The sequence below is a fragment of the Saccostrea cucullata genome, unplaced genomic scaffold (assembly GCF_032062105.1).
Source record: "Saccostrea cucullata isolate Sc308-1 unplaced genomic scaffold, CSIRO_AGI_Scuc_v1 ctg170, whole genome shotgun sequence".
NCBI classification, from domain to species: domain Eukaryota; kingdom Metazoa; phylum Mollusca; class Bivalvia; order Ostreida; family Ostreidae; genus Saccostrea; species Saccostrea cuccullata.
Genome location: NW_026931200.1, coordinates 216,709 through 243,739, shown reverse-complemented (window position 1 = coordinate 243,739; position 27,031 = coordinate 216,709). Strand labels below are relative to the sequence as shown.

Here is a 27,031-nt window from a genome sequence, read left to right as displayed (position 1 = left end):
AGAATTATTTTATGGGATTGGCGGGGGATTTCAACCAAAATTATACATGAACGTACTAGTACTTGTTTCAGCTATTAGTCAACTTGTCAAAGTGTTATCGATGATTTTGGTGTGGGGGTTCAATCCTCACGCAGAAAGCACATTTTAAAATTTATTCACTGTATAAAGTTTTTTTTTGTATGAGATAATTAAAGATCACAAAGCTTTACATCAAAAATGTCATTTATATTACAGTAAAGAAAATAAATGTCTCACACCAAACTGACATTAAGGCGGTGTGACACTTAGGAGCGACATCTATGCAAGTTTGATCTGGGCAAGAATGCTACTTACTTGGGTATTCACTGTACATGTACTTATTATAATTGTATAATTATGTACACATGTCACTATAAATAAATAAATTACTTACTTACTTACTGTACTGAGTATATCACTACTATATGGTCAAATAACCAATGGAAAATAATTAAAAGGTCTGTCCTAGATAAGGTTAAACTTTTTAATTCAAACTGCGTCAACAAGAAATAAATGCTAATAACAGAGAAGAGAATTTTAACACAATTGAAATAAAACATTCAAATTTTTTTTTTAACAAAAAATTAATAAAATTAAGAAATTAATTTAATTGATTGGTTTCTTACCAGCATACAACAAATAATTATGACGTCAGGACATTCATTCAAAACGTTTGAACATGTAAGCATTACATTCCATTGCAAAAGTAACATTTATGTTCACTATAAACAGTATTTGTTCATCATAAAAGTTCCAGTAACAATCTTTTCTTTCTATTTTACTCAATAAAGGACTGCTTTCTTTTCCACAGTTCTAACGCTCTTGACATACATCTATAACTTTACACAGAAATTACCATCACACTGTACTCGTTAAAAGTCATTTTTTGCTTACTATTACTCCTAATGTAAAATAAATGAACCAACTTTTTCCACAGAGTATTAATTACAATGCAGAAATGTCATGCCTGAGCATGCATCTAAATGTAAATGTCAAAATAACTTTTATAGTAATCCTTGTGTTTTTTAACCAATTTGAAGCAACTGTATAATTATACTTGTATTAAATTGACATGAAATGCTTTGTAGCAGGGAATATCTTATTTTTTCTGTATTTTCGCTCAAGTTGTTTAGACACAGGGCTCATAATAAATGTTTTTTTTTCTTTTCTTTCTTTTCCTGGAAAAAAATATAGCATTGTGTAAAACAATGCACAATGTCAAATGACATTAAAATCTTATCCCTCAACACGAGAACGAGTCTTGCTTTCAGGTCCCAATGTTTAATTCAAATCTCTCCTTCATTCATAATCCTGGAATATTTAATATTCTTTCCAATAAAAAAAGCTCTGAAAACAGCTGATAAATCACTTTAAAGACCTGTTCTTCTCTCTTCTTTTAATAAACTAAATACTTTGTGTATGATATGAAGTAATTTAGTTGCATACTAGAACTAACACAACAACTAATTTATGTAAAAAGATGATAAACCTGAGAAATCATAAGGGACTAATAGGTAAACCTGACATCAAAACCACAGGGGACAGTGAGTAACCTTAACTCATGCCAAATAACCTTTACAAATGTTAAAAACAAAATATGCCAAATAAATCTTTAAAAAAAACCCAGCATTATTATACATTAGTATAACCTACTATTTTTTTTTTTTTTTTTTAAATCCTTTCCTAATATGATTAAGAAATAATATGCAAGTCTTCATGATGAAACAAATAAAAACATAATATATTTAAACAGATATTTTGATACTAAGCTAAAGTTTAATATTTCTTAAAATCCAGGTATTATAAAGAAAATACAATCACTAGTACTGAGGTTTTTCTTTAATACTAAAAAAAATGTCATGGAATTTAATCTCATTTAATGTTTGAACACTTTAATGTGCTGGTAGTTTCTGATGTGACAGTTTTATCTGGTTCCGTATGTTAATTTCAATGTTAACTTGATTTGTACGTTTATAACGAATTCCAAAAAAATACTGACATCTTAAACATGATAGAAAATTCTTAAATCTTAACTTTTCCTCTCTACTCATCAGTGCCATGCAAATTTTTTTGTTCATCTTTTTTTAAACATGTTTTCTAATTTTTAAAATACACTGCATGCTTAAATATAATGCTGTTAACAAATAATATTTGTAATTATCAATTGAATAATAATAATTTGTGATAAATAACACAAAGAAATAAATGTACATATAATCAAAGTGTTGACTATTATCATGAATATTAAACAAAAACTTCATGCACAATTTTTAACAATAGAACAGTTTGATTTACTCACTAACATCAAAAAGAAAATAAATATCATGATATACTATTTAAAAATGAATAAAATATTACAAAATATACACAAAAGTTGAAAAGGTTTACTAAACATAAACACTTACTATATATGTATATAGTTTTCACATATAATGAATACAAGTTTGGTTTTGATTTTTTTTCATCTGAAATTAAGTTATTATGCTAAGAAGTAGATCATTTTTGTCTATACTAGTAATATAAAGGATACATGTATGTATAAAACAAACTTTAAGTCTATTGGAAGAAATCAAATTAAAAAAACAGTTGGTAAAAACTTGTTCATCACATTTTAATTAATTAACACACATTTTTTCCATTTTAAATGGATGGTACACATGTAGGATAAATCCTTTAAAAATTGGCATTTTTCAAAAGTTTTGGGGTACATTGTACATTCATTTTTTAATCTATAGAATAATTTTTTTTTTAATTCTTGAAAAAAAAATGTTTCAATTCTTTAGTAAATTTAATCTGCATGCTTTAAAAATATATGATATGTACTTGCAAAAACATGAAAAAAAAGAAAAAAAAAAGAGAGATATCACTAAATTTAACATCCACAACATTATATTATATCATTGAACATTGTTGAATATAGTGTTTGAATCTATCACAATGCATGCATGTTCTCTTACATGTAACAGAATGGACAAAAAAGGGGGAAAAAATCACAACAGCAAAAAGATTCTAAACATAATTTAATATGGTTAATTGTAACAAGTGTTTTGATTGGATAAATAAAATTAGCTGTGTTGCACAAGACTTCTAAAAGCTTGATAAGCTTCATGTTATTATATTCATAACTAGAGATTTGAAGAGTTTTTGAAGGCAATATTTTTTTTTACTTTAAAAGCTGCCAAAACCCAGGTTAAAGAGGGTAAATTTTTGGCTGTTCAGCAACTTCGAATTGTATCCATTTAAAATTAAATTGTCCATTCAGGCTACAAACAATATAATGTAACTGCCTCTGCTTGGCAGTGCTTGTTGACGACAAACTGGGAAAATCAATAAGCTTTAAATAATAGAAAAACGCTTTAAGGCAAAAATATTTCATTAACCATTCAATGTTTTCTCTCAAAATTATTTCTGGTTCAATGGATATGGAAAGAAAACATTAGTTTGTGAAAAGCCCACAAATTAATGCATTAGCTATAAAATTAATGCTTTTTAACTTTTTTATATTTGAATTGAGATATACATGTAGTAAAATGATTAAACTGATCCATTTTCCTTTTATTCAAAAAAAGAAAAAAAAAATTTAACCAATGAAGTTTGAAATTTGGCATTATAAACGTTTAAAGTAAGATAATAAAAGTTAAAAAAAAAACACAAAAAAAAAACATCATTCAGGTAGAGTAATGATAATTAAAAAGGATGGAAGTAAATGACATATTTAGAGCTGCTTGGACTTTGTTTATCTAAAAAAATATAAGCTCCTTACATCAATTCCAAAAAAAATTCTGGAAAACAAGGATTTCTACAGATAATTAAAGCTGCAAAAGAATATACCAGGCAAAATATGTTGAAACTAAGAGCAAAGTCAATGATAAGATTAAATGAAACAAAGGTTTTTACAATATGATACCTATAATGAATAAATTTAATATGAATATAAAAATAGGTTAAACATCTAGGACGTTACTTGATGTATACTACATATGTGTTATGGCTTAAAGGAGTAGAGCATCATTTGCATACACTGCATGGGCTGGATTGCCTGGATGACAGACCTGGATTATTTGGATACAGGTTTATGGATTTCAATATCACTGTCACTGTCCTCATGCATTGAGATCAAGGTTTGGCCGTTGGAACCAGTGTGGATCAGTCTTTTCATCGCAAATTCATCTTTTTCATCATATCCTCCACATCGTCGATGAATACAGGCTATCACTCCGCCAATGCACAGAATAACGAGGAAATCTGCGGCAGCGTGCCAAGCATAGAACATAGTCGCAATCATTAAATCATCATGGTCATCCGGTTTCCATGGAATATGGTTCGGATTTGGGTTGTAAAGGATGAATCCAATTTGCCAGAACCACGTACCCTGGAGTAAAAACCCATAGCACCGGGAAAGAGCACACAAAACATTGTTACGATACTTCATTTCTAAGATTATTCCTATTGTATTTAAGGCAATGGTGTAAATAAGAAGGGTATGCAGCTGCACATCCAAGTGTGATCGCCCATGGAGATGAAATTTGAACAAAAGCCCTTCAATACCTATGGCGATGATAGTTGCAACATAGTCTAAGTCCTTAGGCAATGGCACATCATAAAATAAAAGCAAGTCTATTACCGCAGCCATACCGAAAAAGAAAAACATGGTGGCATGCTGTCCATTTCCAAGGGCTGAGAATTTCCCATCACTCATGCCGGTGTAAATTTCCAATGAAAATCCAACAGACACCATGAAAAGTTTCAACATGGCTTCCAAGGGCCATGCTTTAAGCCTTCCAGGACAGCAGAGGAAGGGAAAAGTTACGGATGATTTGAATCGGGTGTTTCTTTTCAAGGACTTGAAGTGCCGAATGAAAACACAGACGGTCCACCAAATTGACATGATAATGAAGAAAGACCCAGGAAGGGCGTGACCCCCAAAGCTTCCCATGATTCCAGGCTATTTACCGAAACTCAGCTTGTGGAAACAACTGAAAATAAAATGTACAGGAATAAGAAAGATCATTCAGTATCTCTGGTACAACTGAGAGAAGTGTCGATAATGACCAAATTACAACATAAATGATAAATATATGGAGTAAGAAACATCAGTTTTAAAAGTACACTTATCACCTATTTATCTACATTACATTTATCACCTGAGTGATGTCGGAGTGGAAAACAACAAGTGTTTACTGTTGTGCACATCTTTCTCAAAGTTCAAATGAACAGACAGTGTGTCTATTTACTTGTGTCAAAAAAAGACCCTCTGTACTTTGAACATCTTGAAGATCATACTTCTCTTGATTATTAACATCAAGGAGCTTTCAAAATACAAAGTCATTTGCATGGATCAAAGGACACATTTTATCTTTCAGATTTGATTTATGGCCATATAAATTTATTTCTTTTACTCTTCCGTATTAGAATAACACAAAGTTGTATAAACAATTTCATAACAAAAAACAATAGCTATCAACAACTCAAAGTACATGTGATTTATGATCCAATTGAGTCACATATGGGAATTAGTTTTTGATGCTTAAAATTCCTTTATACACAGAATTGGTTGATGGTCAAAGTGCATGTCTGCATAAGAAACATTTTTTTTTTTTCATTTGTGTGTCCTTAAATGAAATCTATTGAAATGATGATGAATAAACTCTATGCTGTGAAAATTATATCTTTGTACAACTGTGTTTATAATTAAGTTCTTCATTTTTAAAAATAACAGCAAAATCAACATGTATTCTCTAAAAAATATATTGATCATACATCTGCAATTAATACATGTTCATAAATTAATGAGGCTGATAACAAAAGGATAGTTTTAGTTCATACATGTATATACTATAAAGGTAAAAATACATGTACATTATACAAATTCACTCTTTGACCTTCAATAAATGACTCCTCCCCCACTCAAAAAAGGCTAATTTGAACATGTTGAAAACTTGAAATATAAACTTGATAAAGAAAAGGAAAAATTGTTCTACAACAGTCGTTTTACATAGTATAATATTAGTCCAACTGAATGTGTTATTGAGCTTTCAGCAAAGTGTATTAAACTTTCAGACTGAATTGGTGAATCAATACAGGTGTATAAATCCATAAATGTACTTCAATGAACAGTTAATGACACTCAGTTAAACCAAGAATCAATAGAATAGCTTCCGAATGTTGTTTCGGTATTATGTGGTAGCAATTAATGTTTACATTCAGGTCTGAATTAGTTTCTTGTCAACATATCTGATGTTCAACACTTGTAATTTGAACTTTGTTTTCCACTGCATTTCAAAAAATGTATCTCTGAAACTGTGTATTTGAATTTCTGTAGAATATGACAAACAAAGGGACTGTTTGGGGTTTTTTACCCTGGTACTCTAGAAAAATGCAAATATGGTTTTTGAAGAACTCCCCCCACCTTCACCCTCCGACTTCCCAAAACATAGAATGTACAAAACTACATGTATATGATCATTTGCTTTACAGATAAATACATGATACAGATAAATGATATTAGGCACTCAAAAGAGCCTTTTGTGCTTATAAAATAGCAAGCATGATTTTTTCTTCAAATAAAAGACTTTAAAATCAGCTGCTTTTATATGGCTATATATTTTTAAAATTCTTTCCTGTCAAGAATTGATTGTTTTCATAAAGGATTAAAATGGAAATCAATCGCTATATTTGTCCCAAGCCTGACAAGCAATCCCTATTTTGTCCACTTAAACCGTCTGGTCATGCATAAGAAAATCACAATGTCCATTCTGAAAATCATTAACCTAGAGGCTAGATCAAGTCAAAAACAAGGCCACAAGATGTAGTTCATTTTTTCTCTTTTTGGGGAGAGATGGGGTGGGTGAGGGGGGGTTGGGAGGAATTAAGGTGGTGATTTTTCATCTGTAATATCATTTATGATATGATCTGTTAAATCATTTAAATACTTCTCTCTGTTGAATTATAATGGCCTCGGAATATTACATTGGTATGCAAATTATGCAGACTCATGCGAAATTTTAGAAATTAAAACTGCAGGGATAGGGGGGGACATTTTTGGAAAATTGAGATATACCAAATTGAAATCTTAGTTCCCTTACCAATCAACATACCCTTCTGATCATAGATTACCTCAAAGTCTCTGAGCTTAAAATGAAGAAAAAATTCTCTGCTTTAAGAATTTAGCTTGAATTCCTTTAAGTAAACTTTTTGTTTACAACATTCAATTCCTTCACATGATACAAAAAGACATTTTAAATTGTGTTAATTAAAAAAAAACAGATTTCAACAGCTCTGATGTATTTGTTTGTAAATACCTGTAGGGAGTTTTTATCTTATCATCGATAAACTTCCATACTGTGATATAATCCCACTATATTGTCCTCTCACTCAATTAAATCCTTCACCCCCGCATTTGCCAGTCAACTGGAAGCCCACAAAAAATGAAAATGGGGAGGTGTATAACAACATGCACACACACACAAAAAAAATACCCCAAATCAAATATCCTCACAGCCACTCTTTTCATCCAAGTGGTTTGAAATCAAATTGGTTTGTGTTCTTGTAAACAATACGTACAGCATCAAGCTGATTGGAATGTTGGTACTGGGTTAAGGTATTTATACACCTTCACTTACCGTAGGGATACACCCGTGAAATGGAAATCACTCTCCTACCTGAATCAATCTACCTTGAGAAAACTTAATGGATATTGAAGTCTGCTTGCTAGTCTATATCTGCTATCAATTTATAACCCCCTTTCATGTGCCATTTTCATGAAAAGTTTGAGGAAATGCTTTCATGAAAGTAAAAGTATATGTGTATATGAAAGAGCTAGCTAACATGGAAAATTTTAACCTCACATCCATACGGTACTTAGAACAGTGAATGTAGATTTTATGGGTGTGTGGTTTTCATCGTGTCGTTCAGGTAACATAGAGAAAACCTTGTTTATCAATTCCACCTGAGTGATCTTAAGAAAAATTTATTTTAAAAATGTCATCAGCATAACCGCAAGCACTGAAAAACTATACCTTAATGTAAAATGAAAGTCAGCACGTGTAATGTGAGGTGTGCTGATTAATGACACTAAACAGAAATTTCAAGTTTACTGTACATAAGACCAATAATCATCATTTTAAATAAATTAACAATTTAGTGACCCTGAATATTCAAATATTGTGATTTAATTCCTTTTTCACTGAACACCAGTTAGACTGTTTTTAAAAAAAATCTTTTCTTTTAATGACGGTAAATATATAATCTTGATAATTGGGTAAACATGAAATAACGAAATATAATTTTTTCTTAAGTACAGTGTACAACTGCATACATGTACATGCATTTAAATGAACACAGCTGTCCACAATTTTCCTATCAGGAATATTACATTTTTGCCAATTATAAAACCATAAAATCTGATCACCAAAAATTTTAAATCAATTAAACCTGTTCAACGAAAGCAATGTGTTGCTTTAACTTGCTTACCAAACAAATTTCAAAAGGAGAAAAGATCTCAAGTCTCCAGGGTGACAGAACAAATTAAATCACAGAAATCCAAATACTTCCATACACGTGAGTGTGACATTTTAAGTCTGCCTCAGTCCAACAAAATCAAATATTTTGCAATACCCTTTTAGCACTCATATAAAACAAGCTATATGTCACGAACCTTTCCATTTAAACCCTTTAAGAATGTCATTAAAAACTCTTTTAAACATACTCATTGACTTCATGCCTTCACTGCATGAATTTTAGAATTATGAGAAGCAGAGCTAGAGTATAAATGATCAATTATATATTATATATACCTAGTTATGATTGTGACCTTTATATGCATGTAAATAAAAACCAAGTACCCATGCAGTGCAGTGCTGATATTATGTAATGTAGTGTGATTAAGCAACATGTAATGATATTTTTTATCAGCACTATGTAACCATGAAAATTAAAAATAAAAAGACGACAAATAGGGTAGGGTGGTGTAATTTCGACCGGTTATTTTTTTATACTAGTCTTAAGATTTGTTAAAGTATGTCACTGTTATGTTATGCTACAACTTTTACTGGATCGTTTTACCTTCGAAATACTTTTAATCTTTCAAATTACATTGATTTTTTATATATTTTTGGTCATACTATGAAATAAATGCGTTCGATTTACAAGATATGTGTGTTGGGTAATTTCGACCGCACACGGGGTATTTTCGACCGATGGGGCCAATACAAAGGACATAATTGGCGTCAGCTCTAATATAGTTCATAAAATATGAATTTTAATTTTTCTGCTGTACAGCCTAAAAGATCAAGTAAAAATACTGACCAAAAAATGACAATTTTCAAAATGTACCTAATTCGAAGACATCGAGTGCACCAGATGTCTATGACGCCGATTTGCCAATTGGTTAATGTATGCTACAAATGTACATGTACGGGCATCTAAAACCGCGTGTAAATTAAACAAATGATTTTTCACTATTGTAGTACTAGTTTCTACCAGGTATTAATGTATATAATACTTATTCTAATATTTTTTCAGGACCGTCATGAATTCTTTCTGGTGACAGATAGTAAATTGCGTCATTTTACACTGGTCGAAGTTACAGTCTTCGCCAAAATTTTTTTTCAGCACATGCCCTTTGGGCAGGTGTGATAACCAATTACACAAGCCCGAACAAATATTTACATGCCCAGAATTTTATCAAGTTATAGTATTATTCTTATTTGCCATTTCATGCCATGATCTGAAATCCATTCTGTCAATTTATGGTCTCGCCATTTGTTTTCAACTTGTACACTTTTTGCGTCTCCTTTGCAGAAGAGTTCCTTGGAAATCGCGGTAAAATAAGATTTCAGTTAAATTTTATTTTGAACTTGATTTTAGATGGACTTTAAAGTACATTTAGTGTAATTGGTCTTATTTAATTTTATTATACCGAGGCTTATATCTTAGAATTTACATGCCCTTCGGGCTTGTAAGTGTGCAACTTCCACATGCCCGCTTCCAATTTTACCAGGTCCCGGGCATCGGACTCCCGGGATATGTCGAAGACTGAAGTTACCCACTGACGCCGTATTCATGTAGGGATAACTTTGGCCGATTTCTGTTAAGCTGATTTGCAATTTAATTTGTAAAAAACTAATAAATACTATAAATTATAAGGGCATTAATTTCATTTTCAAAATAATATTTGATAAATATCACGCCAGGGATATCCATTGACTGTCTTTCCATACAAGATTTTTCTGAGGTGATAGTTCACCGTAGTGACAAAAATATACTCGTCAGTAATTTTTCGGGTGATAAAGCCTATTCTTTGATGTAATTTTCCAATAACGATCTTATAACGCTCATGGAAATAAGATTATTTTGGGCACAATATATTAAAAATTTGTTTTCTTTCTGCATACTACAAATGTACATACACAATTATACGTCATAAACAAAATGTAATAAGATATTTATGAACGGTCGAAATTAACCAGGTGGTCGAAATTACACCACCCTACCCTAAATTTCAATGATTTTTTTTTTTTGGTTAAAATTCAGACAGGGGTCAGCTAGCTGGTCATTAAACCAGTCTTGAACTTCAAACAACGTGAAATGTACCGTCACGCGTGTGTTTATATTGTGGGGGAGTACAGAGATTGAAAGCAAAACTTCACAGATGATGGAAGCTTCGAGATTTTTTCCCTTTACAAACGAAATATATTTCAAAGAAAAAAGCGCTTTAAAGGTTTTAAAGTAGCATAAATATTAATTAGGCATACCTGAATGGTAGTTTACCTTTAAAACCATTAAGGAGTCCTACATTTTCAACTGAACCTGTGCCATAGTCATGATAGTGTACGTGACGACGCTCGCGTGGAGCAATGAAGTAAATCGAAAACATTAGGAATCCAGATCCCGATCGAAATTTACAGGCGCTTGACGTTTTTATATAACCATTCTTTTCATAGATGAAAAAAAAAATACTCTGTACTATTAGTGTAGGGATTTTTTTTTATCTATGAAAAGAAGTTTAGGCATATATAAAAATGTCAAGCAATTGTGTTATTATTATAGTGTAGTTTTTTTTTATTTATGAAAAGAAAAGTAAAAAGCGTCAAGCGCCTGTGTAGAAATCTAATCAAAGTTGATCAATGACGAAAAACGGTATCATGATAAGGAACAAAGAAAATTAAAGAAATTTAATATGAATTTATAAATGGACAGATTTGTTTCAGACTCAGAATAGAAAAGAAAAAATATGAATCTATAATAAATATACAAATTTCTACAAAAATGGAGTAAAAAATCCTGGTGGATAGGATATTGGGGGGGGGGATTGATTTTGATACTTTTATGAAACAAAACAATATGGCTTTTTCAAAAGTATCATGGATGCTTAAAGCTTTAAAATTAAGTTCTATATAAATTAAGATTTAGCCTATGCGCTGATCCGAATATGGGGTGGGGGTTATTGCGCCGGTGTAACAACGAAAAGTGACCCCCGTAGAAAATCGACATGGGAGTCATTTTTCTACGTAGAAAAATGACCCAGGGTCAATATTCTACAACAAGTAGGATCAGTTTTCGACCGTAGAAAACCCTTCCAGGCCGGTATTTCTACGACTTCACAGATGTTGAAAAAAATCTAGACCCCAAAGAAATTTGACCCCCTACTCTTCTATATAATAAAACCTTATATATCTGTGCACGTGTCTCCTGATATTTCTTTTTACTTTCAAATGTAAGATCCTTGTCAACATATATTTGATTGCATATCTTAATAGTACACTGTAGCAACATAATCAAGCGCAATGTACACATATCTGATATGGATTTTTTGGCTTGCAGCATCCCATGCAATGAGTTAATATTAATTTATTGAGGAATATAAATGTATGTTTATATTTTTGGGTATAGTTTAGTTTTTTCTCATTCAAAGATTTTGTTCCGAAAATGGCATGAAACATTTCTGATAACCATAAACTTGTAGGGAGGCCCCCGAATTTAGCACTTTAAACCATATGAATTCATGATTTGACATTTCAGCAACATTGCATAGAAGCAAGAAAAAGTAATGCAATTTAACTATAAAAATTCAATACCCTTAGCTCTTACAATTAAACTTATATATGCATTCTGCTTTAAAATACACGGCAGTGTCCTACTTTTCACCTATTTACAGGAAATACCCTATACATATCGAGAACGTTCTTACATTTATAATGATATAAAAAAAAATGACCCCCCCCCCTAAACCGGCAAAAATTTACATCTGAGTGATTCACAGCTCAGCCTTTATACAAGTCTATAAATTCATAAAAATCACTGTCTTTTTCAACACTTTTCAGCCCACAGACATCTGACAAATGGTTGCTGTAACCTTCCCCTTTTGTAAACCTTTAGGGTTTGAGACAAATATTTTATTTAGTAAAATACTAGTAAACATCATAAATTATTTATAATGTACTTACAGTATAGAGTGCATTGGCCTCTAATTCAAGAAGGATATGGAAGTGTAAGACTTTTCCGACAAAATAAATAAACCTGTTAATCGGATTATGGACAGCGCATATATATTTAAAGCTACCAGGATGTTTTTATTTGGGGACGACAATACAGGAACAGTTATTGCCGAACATTATTAAAATTTATGTTAATGTTATACTAACCTTTGCCTAATACAAGGACACTGACCGCAAGTTTACAAAAAAAACTTATGTTTAGATTACGAACTGTTTTGTATAGAAATTCCACGATTTAGGCCCAATTCATTGAATAACTTGTTTACTTAAATCAATGAAATGCATGAGTATTATGTATTGTACATTATAAAAATACTATCTACGGCGACCTTAGGGGTCCAGTATACGATCATCAATTGTATTCACTATCAATTTCAGTTACTAAAAATAAACTCTTTGAAACAAAAATTCTATTTGTCATTGGCTTACACTTTCTTCTGAGATTTTCTTAGAAACTAAATTTGCACTTCATGCAAATATTATGAACTTTTAGTCTATCATGCCATTACTTATAATATGGTGATATCATTTTCCATTTCAGATAATTTAAGTTTCAGAAATGACCCTTTTACGGTAGATAAAAATTTCAAGAAACAAAATCTTGTTTCGAGGGAGATTTTTAACATAAATACAGAATTACCAATGAAACTAATGAAGAAGGATGATCAGTGGTATTGTTGTTTTAGAAATCTCTTATAAATTACGTTTACATCCATTAACAAGAATTCGCTAGATCTTGATCGGAATAACGTGGATTCGAGTCCCGGTCGTGACTGTCCTATGTCGATAAAAAATATTTAAGATAAATAATGATAAAATTATTGGCAACTGTATCTTCCGTAAGCGTTTGCACTTTGAAATGAAATTTGAACGTTGGCACGAAAGAGAATGCACTATGCATGGCACAGCACTTTGAAAAAATTACGCTCTTTGAAGAAAATTTTAAAAGTGCGTTAAAATTTAGGCAAAATCAACTCGCTTTGAATTTTTTTTCAAAGTGCGTTAAATTTTGGAACAACTCAACGCACTTTGAAAAAAAAAAATCAGTTTAAGAGTTTACATCTACATAATTTACCATTGTTACACTTAACGCACTTTGAAAAAAAAATATGTATCAAACCAAAAATTCTGGACTTAGATTTTAGTAATGGAATGCATTGATTTGTTATTTATCTTTCGAAAAACTTATAAATTGAGCTCCCGTCGAGAAGAGGAGAAGACGGGTAGAAGGTCAAACTTTTTATCTTTCCAAGCCGATACATAGGTGTTGGCACATGGCATATTAAACGGAAGGGGGGGGGGGGATAAACCACAAAAAGGGTAAGCAGCATTTTCAATACCAATGCTAACAGCGGCGTTTATTCCTTTTCTGTTCATGTGTAGGCTATTGTGCATTGAAGATTCACCTGAAGTATAAAGCAACGAATGGAGGTAGGTTCGGGAGGGGGTAACCCCTCCCATTGGTGGGGGCTCGGGGGCCTCCCCCGAGAAAAATTGAAAATTATACACAAAATCATGCGATTTTATAATAAGATTTTAAAAACGAATGTATTTAAAACTAAAGGTATACCGTACTGTGAGCAATGAGCTCACTTTATGATACCCCTCGCCTCCCATATGAATATAATGGTAGTGCCCATGTAATCGCAACTTCTCGGGCCTTTCCGACTAGCGGAAAAACGACCTCGAGGTTGTTTTTCCGACCTCTGACGGAAAGACGAGAGATGATGCGATTGGTGCCCATGTTTTGCTATGAGAAATTTTCCTCTCTATATTGCTTTACTGTAACGTGTAAAGAGGAATAATTCTTGGTGTCCCATATTATTCAGAAGCCGCCACACCTCACGTCTCAGGTAAGAGTATAATGGCAGTGTCATGTTTTGCTCTTGGAAACCCAAAATATGTGTCGGATCAAAAAATAAAATAGTAGGTGCACAATGGCATTATGTAATATAGATGCTCTGAAAGTCTCATTAAATTTCATTCAGTGGTATAAGAGGAGTTTTGGATAAGAGAAGATGGGTACCCCAAAGCGTAACAGGCGGGCGGACGTACAGACAAACGGACGGAATTACAAACATACCGATAACTATATACCCTCCCGCTTTTCAAGCGGGGGGTATAGCTAACAGTCAACAGGTCAAGGGTGTCATACACAAATTTCATAAAACCACAACAGCATCTCAGGACATATCACATGATGACAGGACGACATGACACGGATCTCCGAACCATTAGTTCCTGGTCTTATAGGACATACTATAAGTGAACAGGAGCTATTTAATTGCCTTATATATAAAATACCTTCAGTGGGTGGCAGTCATTGTCATTCCCGTGTGCTATATGCAAGAAATATATGGAAATATATTCAATCTCAAAGTCTATAAAACAATACAAAATAGGAGCAGAGCAAACACGGACCTCCGAAAATCAGAGGTGGGAACAGGCGCCATGGAAGAGTGAGCATCCCCTGCTGACCGGTCACAACCGTCGTGTGCTTCTTGTCATGATGGGGGAAATAACGGAAAAATCCAGCGTCGTGGTCCAAGGCAAGTCGTCGTACCTAAAAATGCTAGATATTACCTGTTTTTGGACAAACATATTAATTGTCCATTGGAGCTACATTGTAGTTACTGCCCAGGCCATCTATCAGAAGAAATCTTTTCTACTCTCACGCAGCAGAACAGATTTCCCAGTCTAGAACCACATCAGACTTATTCTGATTTTAACTGCTCAGATCTAATGGAACTAATAACAGAGATTCGAGAAATTGCTGTAAGGGGAAGTGAAAAACGCATCGATTTCGACAATGAAAGGTCTTCTATCGGATTCATACATCTTAACTTTGACTGGAATAACAAAAAAGAACTTACCTGGTAGATGAACTTTTTTCAGAAGTTGGAGGAAATCTGAGAGATTCGAGTACATGCTGTCCGCACGTGAATCGGCATATTTCTCACTAAACTAAAGACAGGCATGCCAATTAAAATTCTTTGCACAATATTCAATTTAGGCAGAGACTCAATCCGTCTTGCCATTGCATCAGCGCTGAAGTATCTTTCACAACATTTTGTGCCATGCATCGCATCTGGGTTTTAGGCATATAAGCAGAGAACAAATAATATCATTTCATACAAGACCGATAGCACAATCATTAATCGGAGAAGGCAAGTTTCCAGCCATATTACATGTGGTGGCTTACGGAACTTACATCTACATACAGGAGAGTTTACAGTCCAAATTCCAATGCAAGTGCTACAGTTTACATAAACACCCACCATTGGTAAAACCAATGATGTTTGTTTCTTCGACAGGTAATGATTGGCCCTTACTTCAGTGACGGCAAAATAGTGATGCACAAATTTTGAAACACATAATTGGAAACGAGATTGAAGACTTAAAGCAGTGGATTTGTGAAGAAGATGTCCTTATCGTTGATCGATGTTTAAGAGACTCTATTGCATTGTTGAATGAACGTGGTGTAAGAACTGAAATGCCACCATTTATCCAGAAAGGTGAATCTCAATTGCCAGTGGAAGAGAACAACACCACAAGACTCGTCTCGGAAATACGATGGATCGTCGAGTCTGTGAATGGCCGCATAAAACAATGGCAATATCTTGACCGCGTTCCTCTAAACAGTCAAATACCATATATTGCTGAATACGTAAAAATCGCCTGTGCCTTGATGAATAAGTATTGGCCAGAAATTAACACAAAGGACTCTGAAAAGGAGGATCAACTGGACTATAAAATGCTATATCTCTCCAAAAAGCAAAATGGCCATTATGAAAGAATCAAGTCTGAGTGTCTAGATAAACGATCGTGCAAATGGGAAAAATCACTGCCTCTTCTGTTCCTGACTTTCCGAGATTAAGTGAATAGGATATTCGAAATCTGAAATTGGTGTGTACCAGTTGAAGCTTGCACCCTGCTACACAAGAGAGCACTTGGACAGTGACGGAAGTTTTGACATTCTGATATGCAACCATGAGCCAGACCTACTTAGCGCAAAAATACAGTCAAGGCATGTGTCGTAGAAAGGCTACAAAGTTTGAGTTCATTATAGTGAAGTCCAAGTTGTTAGCTGGTACTGTCAATGTAAAGTAGGAACCCGTGTTGTTGGGATCTGTTGTCATGTCACTTTCATTATATGGTATCTTGGAATCGGACGTTACAGCGAGAGTACTTTTGAAAGTCTTCGGAATCGGAGCAAATACCTACTTGATGCATAGGATATTCCAGAGCCACTAACAGTAGATGAAAGTGAGAGTAAAGATCGATGTGAATGATGAAGAATAATGTTGTACAATTAATGTTTCATCCATTTTGAAGTACATGTAAATAAGCTGTTAATTGAAAAAAAAAACCTTTCTCATTTCTAGAAAAACAAAGCGATTATTGCGCGTATCATGTTGTAAATTTACAAACCCTATGGTATTATTTGAGAATGTTTAACTTATTTCTAACTTGAGGCGGATTTTTGCCGTTAGAGCCCTTTCTTCTTTAATTTTTTCATGTTAGTATGTTAGATTGGTCCCAAATTTAACACACTTCGAAAAATTACGCACTTTAAAAAAAATTCAAAGTGCGTTAAATTTGGGACCAAGTTAACAAACTTTGAAAAAAATTAAATTTCTTTTCAAAGTGCGTTAGTATCGCTTTATAGTGTTGAGTAAAGCCCTTCAGCGGTATATGTTGACGTCTCTGTAGCAGAGTGAAAAAATCTATAACAGGACGTAAAGCAACATGCAATCAATCAACTCTTTGATGAAATTCCGGAATCTGTTACACAGACCCATTAAATATATTTATGAATCAAAAGAAAAACTTTCAGCGACAATAATACAATCAAACCAAAATATGTGGAACAAATTATCTTTGCATATTTAACAATAAAAAATCCATTGGATTTAAAAACAACTTGAAATATAACTTCTTTAACTCCTCAAATCTTCACATTTTAAAACTACGTGTAGAAAGGAAGAAACGATATTACTTGTGCCAATGTTTGGTATATGTCGAACACGTCTTCTTTAATTAATTATTTTCTTATGCAACTACCCTCATTTGTTCAAGTTTTGTTGACCATAGAAAACGACAGAAGACATTGGTAAAAGTTTTGAGCTAGCCATTTTTTGTATCCCTGGTAACATAGAGCAGGGGCAATTTAATTTAGTACTTACTTTTTACAAATTAAACCATTCCTACTTTTTTTATGATAAGTTTGAAACTTCATTCATATACAATCAAATATTTTTAAAAGATCTACTTTTTCTTAGCGAACGCCCTTTTTCGTGGTTCAAAAAACGATAAACTTTTGAAAATTCATTCCTGATAGAACAATATCTTTTTTGAGGAATGCTTTTCAATAGGTGTATTGATAAAAATTGTCAAACAAAAGAATTTTAAAAATGCATATTTTCTTTATTTATTCAATTATTCAGTCTTTAAAGAAATGTTGACAAGGGCAATAACTCCTTCTCAGGTTTCTTCATTCAAGCATTTTTTTTATTGTACTTTATTACTATATAAAATAGTTGCCTTGATATTCACAATTCAAAAGTATCTTATAAGAAGGAAATATTTAGGTACATTCAGCATCAGAATTATGCATTTAAACCAGTTTTTACATATTTTCATGATACTATTTACAAAATAATGTGCGATTTTTTTGTTGACATATACTTCTGCTTATTTATGTCTCCCATCTTTGATGATATGGTGGCCTATATCTTTTTTGTAAAAACCGGAAAATTTAAAGTGTATTATTAATCAAACCCATCTAAAAATGTGAAGTTTTAATAACTTTCAGATGAAATAATATTCTTTAAAATTTATTTTTGTGTAAAATGCTTTTAAAATATATAAATCGTAATATAATACAGAAAATATAAACTTCAAATCTGTGTCCATGCACCTTTATTTCGTAACTTCATATTTACAAAAATAATGGCATAATATCAATACCCGATATATCATACATGTAGCTTCTGTATATGTATATTATAACTTTCAGTCAAGAACGAGTTTATTCATGCACGTACGATTTTAGGTTATTCATGAAATGTAATAGATTATTCGGGATTTAAGAATTCAAGCGCTTTAATTTAAATTGAATTTTTAAAATTTCTTGGAACTAAGTCAGACAAATAATATCATGTAAATCATACGTATATTCCTCTCCTTTTCTTTTAAGCAATCTCTAAAACTGAACAAAAGAATTGATTGAATTCAGGTTGGACATACAAGGAATTTGTAAGTTTTATGGTATTATTTCTCATTAAAAAATCAAGAGTGAGGGAGGGGAGGGGAATACCGGTCTTGGTTAATGTTATGTGGGAAAGAGGTTCTATACCCATATTGATGTGCACAAAGGGAAGCAATCGCAAAATTATACTGTGTATTGCTCAATATTATTACCTTTACGGAGGCTATGGGGTCAACAGATTATTTTTCTTATTAACCACCAGATATAACTTAATTTTTTTTAGATACGATATCTTGAGATGTCAACTATCATTTGGCAAAGAAAAATTTCATAAATTTAAGCTTTAAAATTTGATTATTTCATTATATCTTTATATAGAGCTCTTCTTCTAATGGAGATCAGAATAGTCTAAAAATGGCCACGATCACCCTGCCCTTTAACAGGATCAAAATAAAATAATTCAACGCGTGTATACTCTACTTTCATACACTTTTACGTATATGCTTGTCTTGATCTGCATGAGTAAGAATAAAAATTTTTAATGCTTTTTGTACATCAATACTTGTTACTTTGTTCAACGTTTTTTTTTCGAATTTGATGGCTTCTTTCCTATGTTGTAACTTAAATAAAAAAAAAAACTGAACTCAGAAACAAGATATTTCTATTTACCTTTTAACTATAATTATGTTTTAAATATATAGAAGTATGTTATATGTCTATTTGTTGGTAAAAGGTAATTAAAGATCACAAAGCTTACATCAAAAATGTTATCTATATTAGAGTATAGAAAATAAATGTCTCACACAAAACTGACATTAAGGCTGTGTGGTCTTTCCAAATCATGACTAGGAACACACAGCGGGTATGACCGGTCAGCAGCGGATGCTCACTCCTCCATGGCACCTGATCCCACCTCTGATGTGTCAGTGTTTGCTCTGCTCCCATTTTGTATTGTTTTATGGACTTTGATATTAAATACTGTTCGTTATCTCCATATCTCCATATCCTTCTTTACGAGCGACAGCTACAATGTATGCAAGTTTGATCTGAGTGGGAATGCTACTTACATGTACTTGGGTATTCACTGTATATGTACTGAGTATATCACTACTATATGGTCAAATAACCAATAAAAAACAATTAAAAGGTCTATCGTAGATAAGGTTAAACTTTTTAATTCAAACTGTGTAAACAAGAAATAAATGCTGATAACAGAGAACAAGAATTTTAATACAATTAAAATTAATCAGTCAAATCTTTAAAAAAAAACAACATAAAATTAAGAAAATGATTTAATTAAACATATCTTGGTTTCTTAACAGCATACAACAAATAATTATGACGTCAGAACATTCATTCAAAACGTTTGAACATGTAAGCATTACATTCAATTGCAAAAGTAACATTTTTGTTCACTATACGTATAAACAGTATTTGTTCATCATGAAAATTCCAGTAATAATCTTTTCGTTCTATTTTACTCAATAAAGGACTGCTTTCTTAAAGTTTCCTTTCCACAGTTCTAATGCTCTTGACATACATTTGTAACTTCACACAGAAATTACCATTATATTAAATTACTTGTTAAAAGTAATTTTTTGCTTACTATTACTCCTAATATAAAAATAAATGAACCAACTGTTTCTACAGAGTATTAATTACAAGGCTCAAATGTTATGCCTGAGCTTACATCTAAACGTAAATGTCCAAATAACTTTTATAGTAATCCTTGTGTTTTTTAACCAATTGAAGCAACTGTATGATTATACTTGTTTTAGATTGAAACGAAACGCTTTTTTCTGTCTTTTCTTTCAGGTTGTTTAGACACAGGACTCATAATCAATGTTTTTTTTTTCTTTTCTTTCTTTTTCTTTAAGAAAAAAATATTGCATTGTGTAAAACAACGCACAGTGTCAAATCACTAAAATGACATTAAAATCTTATTCCTCAACACAAGAATGAGTCTTGCATTCAAGTCTCAGTGTTTAATTAAAATTTCTCCTTCATTAATAATCCTGGAATATTTATTATTCTCTCCATTTAACAAAGCTATAAGACAGCGGATAAATCACTTTAAAGACTTGATCCTCTCTTTTAATAAACTAAATGCTTCGCGTATGATATGAAGATGCATACTAGCATTAACCCAACGACTCATGTATGTAAAAAGATGATAAACCTGAGAAATCATAAGGGACTAATAGGTAAATCTGACATGAAAACCACAGGGGACAGTAGGTAACCTTAACCCATGCCAAATAAACTTCACAAATTTTAAAACAAAAAATATTCCAAATAAATCTCTAAAAAACCCAGCATTATTTTATATTATTACACACTTAGTAATAAATACAGGTTTTTTGCATATGCGATATGGCTGACGTCACAATAGCCGTTTCAGCCCTGCAGGGCTGATATTGATTTGCAGGGCTGATAACCTATATCAGCCCCGCAAATCCATATCAGCCCTGCAGGGCTGATACGACTATTGTGACGTCAATATCTCACCCTTAGTAAATTAAACTACAAAAACAGTACTTGTGATCATTCACAATATTTGGTGGGTTCATATTCTCTTAATTTTAACTTTTTGAAAATAAGGTTAATCTTAATTTACAAATACATGTAATAGATTATTTTCAAATTACGGATCGAGTCCATTGAAATAGAAGTAGAAACAAACCCAAATTGTACGAGACAATAGACCATATACATGTATGTAAGAAGTCCATGCATGATTATTTACTTATTGTCTTCTCAACTTAATGTATGCTGTATTTTATTACTAAGTATGTAATAAACATATTAATCTATACCCTTTTCCATATCACATCCTGTATCAGCCCGAGACACCAATATCAGCCAGAGGGCCCTTCGGCCCTCTGGCTGACATTGGTGTCTCGGGCTGATACAGGATGTGATATGGAAAAGGGTATGTATTATTCTCTATTTATTATGCTTCCTGTCAGTTTGTCTCTATATAGTCCATACCCTACTATTCTCGCATAGTGTTCAAAGGATTTATATAGTGTAAGCATACTGTGCCGAAATAGTGCACGGCTTCCATTTCTGAGGAGAATCCGACAACGCCCATACAGGGGAGCGAACTCACGACCCCGAGATTGTCAGTCTGACGCGCTACTGATTACGCCACAGACGCCGTTATCTTTAAATCTGTACTATAATATATATAAACTTAGTTTCAAATATTTTATGCTTAAGATTTAAAATAAACAAAACAATTCTTATAAAATAGTTTCTTGCAATCCCCCTTCCTTCACTCAAACACTATTCTCTAAAACTATCAGTAGATTATACCTAAAGCGTGGAACGTTCAAAATTGAAGAAAAGGATTATGACGTACATGTTGCACAAGATGACGTCATAATAGAGTAGACGAAGGTGATGAAAACTTTGGGAATGAAGAAAATATTGCCGTTTTTATACAGTAACAACAGTCAGCATAATAATAAAACAGTGTTGTGTTTTGTGTGCACTATGCCTAAATAGTAGTCAGGGTTTGACACAAAGTGCACTCGCCTCCGGCTCGTGCACCATGTGTCAAACTTTGACTACTATTTAGGCATATTGCACGCAAACCACAACACTATTATATAATTAGTGCAGTGTATAACCTGGTAATTTTTTAAAAACCCTTTCCTAATATGATTAAGAAACAATATATAAGCCTTCATGATGAAACGAATAAAAACATAATATATGTATATTTAAACAAATATTTTGATAGCTTAAATTTAATCTTTCTTAAATCCAGATATTATAAGCAGTATACAATCACAAGTACTGAGCTTTTTCTTTAATGCAAAAAAAAAGTCATGAAATTTAATCTCCTTTAATGTTTGAACACTTTAATGTGCTGGTAGTTTCTGATGTGACTGTTTTATCTGGTTCTGTGTGTTAGATTTAATGTTCACTTGATTTTTACATGTATAACGAATTCCAAAAAAAATAATGACATGTTAAACCATGATAGAAATTCTTAAATTTTAACGTTTTCCTCTCTACTCATCATTGCCATGCAAGTTTTTTTTGTTTATCTTCTTTTCCACATGTATTCTGAATTTTAAAATACACTGCGTCCTTATATATAATACAAATAATATTTGTAATTATCATAATAGTAATTTGTGATGAATAACACAAAGATGTACATATAATCAAAGTGATGACTATTATCATGAAAATTAAACAAAACTTCATGCACAATTTTTAACAGTAGAACAGTCTGGTTTAATTACCAACATCAAAAAGAAAATAAATATTTATATCCTATTTAAAAATAAATAAAATATTACAAAATATACACATAAGTTGAAAAAGGAAACTTAAACACTTACGATATATGTACATAGTTTTCACAAATAACGAATACAAGTTTGGTTTTGATTTTTTTTCAACTGAAATTAAGCTATTATGCGAAGAAGTAGACCATTTTTGTTTATAATATAAAAGATACATGTATATATAAAACAAACTATTAGTCTATTGGAAGAAATCAAATTAAAAAAAAAAAACATTTGGTAAAAAATTGTTCATCACATGTTAATTAATTAACATACATTTTTCTCAGTTTAAATTGATGGTACACATGTAGGATAAATCCTTGAAAAATTGGCATTTTTCAAAACTTTAGAAATACGATCATTTTTTTATTTACAGAATAATTTTTTCAATTCTTGAAAAAAAAATATGTTTCAATTCTTTAATAAATTTAATCTCCATGCTTTAAAAATATATGATATGTACTTTCGAAAATATAAAAAAAAGATATCACTAAATTTAACATCCATAACATTACATGTATATCATTGAACATTGTTGAATATAAGTGTTTGGATCTATCACAATGCATTCATGTTCTCTTACATGTAACAGAATGGACGATTAAGGGGAAAAAATCACAACAGCGAATGCATTCTAAACATAATATAATATGGTTAATGTATCATGTGTTTTGATTGGGTGAATAAAATTAGCTTTATTTTCTTCATGTTATTACATTCATGATTGGAGATTTGAAAAAAAAAAATTGTCAGCATTTTTTTTATTTTAAAGCTGCCCAAAATGCCAAGACCTAGGTTATAAGGGGAATAAATTGTCGGCTGTTCAGCAACTTCACATTGAATCCATTTGAAATTTAATTGTTCATTCAGGCTACAAACTATATGATGTAACAGCCTCTACTTGGCTGTGCTTGTTGACGACAAACTGGCAAATCAATAAGCTTGAAATAATAGAAAAATGCTTTCAGGCAAAAATATTTCATTAACTATTCAATGTTTTCTATCAAAATTATTTCTAGTCCAACGGGCATGGAAAGAAAACATTTTAGTTGTGAAAAGCCCACAAATTAATGCCTAAGCTGAAACATTAATGTCTTTTACTTTCTGTATTTGAATTGGGATATACATGTTGTGAATTTATTAAACTGGTCCATTTTCCTTTTATTTCAAAAAAGAGGATTTAAAAGAATGAAGTTTGTAATTTGGCATTATAAATGTTTAAAGTAGGATAATAAAAGTAAAAAAAGATCATTCAGGTAGAGTAATGATAATTAAAAAGGATGGAAGTAAATGACATGTTGCAGAGCTGCTTGGACTTTGTTTATCTAAAACAATATAAGCTCCTTACATCAATTCCAAAACCAAAAATTCTGGAAAACAAGGATTTCTACAGATAATTAAAGTTGCAAAAGAAACATATACATGTGTATATAACAAATCAAATACCAGGCAAAATATGTTGAAACTTAGAAAAAAGTCAATGACAAGATTAAATGAAACAAAGGTTTTTACAGTATGATAACTATAATGAATAGATATATAAATATAAATGTAGGTTAAAAGGTTAAAGATCTAGACATCCAGGACGTTACGTGTTGTGTACTACAAATGGTACATGTATGGCTGACTGGAGTAGAGCATCATTTGCATACACTGGTCTGGATTGCCTTGATGACAGACCTGGATTATTTGGATACAGGTTTATTGATTTCAATATCACTGTTCCTCGTGCATTGAGATCAAGGTTTGGCCATTGGAACCAGTGTGGATCAGTCTTTTCATTGCAAATTCATCTTTTTCATCATATCCTCCACATCGTCGATGAATACAGCCTATCACTCCGCCAATGCACAGAATAACGAGGAAATCTGCGGCAGCGTGCCAGGAATAGTACAGAGTCGCAATCATTAAATCATCATGGTTATCCGGTTTCCATGGAATATGGTTCGGATTTGGGTTGTAAAGGATGAATCCAACTTGCCAGAACCACGTACCCTGGAGTAAAAACCCATAGCATCGGGAAAGAGCACACAAAACATTGTTACGATACTTCATTTCTAAGATCATTCCTACTGCATTTAAGGCAATGGTGTAAATAAGAAGGGTATGCAGCCGCACATCCAAGTGTGATCGCCCATGGAGATGAAAATTGAACAAAAGTCCTTCAACACCTATGGCGATGATAGTTGCAACATAGTCTAAACCCTTAGGCAATGGCACATCATAAAATAAAAGCAAGTCAATTACCGCCGCAATACCGAAAAAGAAAAACATGGTTGCATGCTGTCCATTTCCAAGGGCTGAGAATTTCCCATCACTCATGCCGGTGTAAATTTCCAATGAAAATCCGACAGACACCATGAAAAGTTTTAACATTGCTTCCAAGGGCCATGCTTTAAGCCTTCCAGGACAGCAGAGAAAGGGAAAAGTTACGGATGATTTGAATCGAGTGTTTCTTTTCAAGGACTTGAAGTGCCGATTGAAAATAGAGACGGTCCACCAAATTGACATGATAATGAAGAAAGACCCAGGAAGAGCGTGACCCCCGAAGCTTCCCATGATGCTAAGCTATTTACTGCAACTCAGTGTGGTGGAAACAACTGAAAAAAGTACAAGAATAAGAAAGAATATTAGGTACATCTGAGAGAAGTGTCCGTAACGACCAAATTTACAACATATTAAATGATAAATATATAGAGTAAGAAACATCAGTTTTAAAAGTACACTTATCACCTATTTATCTACATTACATTAACCACCGAAGTGATGTCAGAGTGGAAAACAACAAGTGTTTACTGCTGTACATTCAAATGAACAGACAGTGTGTGTATTTACCTGTGTCGAAAAAAGACCCTCTGTACTTTGAAGATCATTTTTACGTTGATTATTAACATCAAGAAGCTTTCAAAACATTGTCATTTGCATGGTTCAAAAGACACATTTTACTTTTCAGATTTGATTTACAGCCATAAAAAAAATATTTCTTTTACCCTTCCGTATTAGAAAAAACACAAAATTGAATAAACAATTTCATAACAAAAAACAATAGCTATCAACAACTCAAAGTAGACGTGATTTATGATCCAGTGGAGTTACATAATGGAAGTTATTGATGCTTTATAATATTTCTTTATACACGGAATTGGTTGCTGGTCAAAGTGCATGTCTGCATAAGAAACTTTTTTTTCTTTTTTATGTGTCCTGAAATTTTAAATGATATCAAGTGACATAATTCAGAAGAATAAATTCTATGCTGTGGAATTATATATTTAAGTGTACAACTATGTTTATAATTCTTAAGTTCCTCATTTTTAAAAATAGCAGCAAAATCAACTTGTATTCTCCAAAAAAAAATATATCAAATATCTGCAATAAATACATGTTCATAATGAGGCTGATAACGAAAGGAGAGTTTTTTTCTTAATACTATGTAGGAAAAAAAATACATGCAGATTATACCACTTCCTTCCTTGACTTCGAAAGATTGACTCCTCCCCCACTTAAAAAAGGCAAATTTAAACATGTTGAAATGTAAAGAAAAGGAAAAATTGTCCTAACAACAGTCATTTATCTTAATACAATATAGTCCAACTGAATGTGTAATTGAGCTTTCAGCAAAGTGTATTAAACTTTCAGACTGAATCGGTGACAGAATGTAAAATAAAGATGTAATTTATTCTCTTTCCTTTTTGGGGAGGTAGGATGTCTGATTGGGGGAATTAAGGGGGTGATTTTGTCATTTACAGAACAATCTGTTATATCATTAAAATACATATGTACGTCTGTTAACATTTAAACTGAATAATACAAAGCTATGCAAAAATGCCAACTTATTTTGAAATTGTAGAAATTAAGACTTCAGGGAGGAGAGCCTGGCATTTTTTGAAAATTGTTCAGAGGTGTACAAAATTGACATTTTAGTTCTCGACACAATGTTCGTGTATTATTATATGTACAGCAAAACTCGGTTAAAATGAAGTCACAGGGACCTATGAAATTAC

The 27,031-nt window shown here is 32.1% G+C and overlaps 2 protein-coding genes and 1 long non-coding RNA gene across 5 annotated transcripts; all 3 read right to left on the bottom strand.

Annotated features, from left to right (window-relative positions):
* Window positions 1-488: 488 nt before the first annotated feature.
* Window positions 489-10,928, bottom strand: LOC134231760 (transmembrane protein 45B-like). 3 transcript variants are annotated; one of them, XM_062713728.1, is made up of 2 exons: window positions 10,789-10,928; window positions 489-4,994 (listed from the first exon to the last, which is right to left on the bottom strand). In XM_062713728.1, the coding sequence occupies exon 2, from the start codon at window positions 4,952-4,954 to the stop codon at window positions 4,076-4,078; it is 879 nt and encodes a 292-aa protein (XP_062569712.1). In that variant the 5' UTR covers window positions 4,955-4,994; window positions 10,789-10,928; the 3' UTR covers window positions 489-4,075. The 3 variants fall into 3 exon arrangements, with proteins under 3 accessions (XP_062569712.1, XP_062569711.1, XP_062569713.1); XM_062713727.1 differs by having other exon boundaries at window positions 10,773-10,917; XM_062713729.1 differs by lacking the exon at window positions 10,789-10,928 and adding an exon at window positions 8,491-8,605.
* Window positions 489-24,204, bottom strand: LOC134231763 (uncharacterized). The gene is made up of 2 exons (XR_009984619.1): window positions 24,132-24,204; window positions 489-3,511 (listed from the first exon to the last, which is right to left on the bottom strand). It is a non-coding gene; the product is annotated as an uncharacterized LOC134231763 (long non-coding RNA).
* A 454-nt stretch (window positions 24,205-24,658) lies between these two features.
* On the bottom strand, window positions 24,659-25,614 carry LOC134231767 (transmembrane protein 45B-like). Its single transcript, XM_062713734.1, has one exon. It carries the CDS (start codon window positions 25,587-25,589, stop codon window positions 24,747-24,749), a length of 843 nt encoding a protein of 280 aa, XP_062569718.1. The 5' UTR covers window positions 25,590-25,614; the 3' UTR covers window positions 24,659-24,746.
* Window positions 25,615-27,031: the final 1,417 nt, after the last annotated feature.

Bases quoted from the DNA above. Each gene is read 5' to 3' on its own strand.
- LOC134231760 (XM_062713728.1), bottom strand. From the start codon at position 4,954: ATGGGAAGCTTTGGGGGTCACGCCCTTCCTGGGTCTTTCTTCATTATC.
- LOC134231767 (XM_062713734.1), bottom strand. From the start codon at position 25,589: ATGGGAAGCTTCGGGGGTCACGCTCTTCCTGGGTCTTTCTTCATTATC.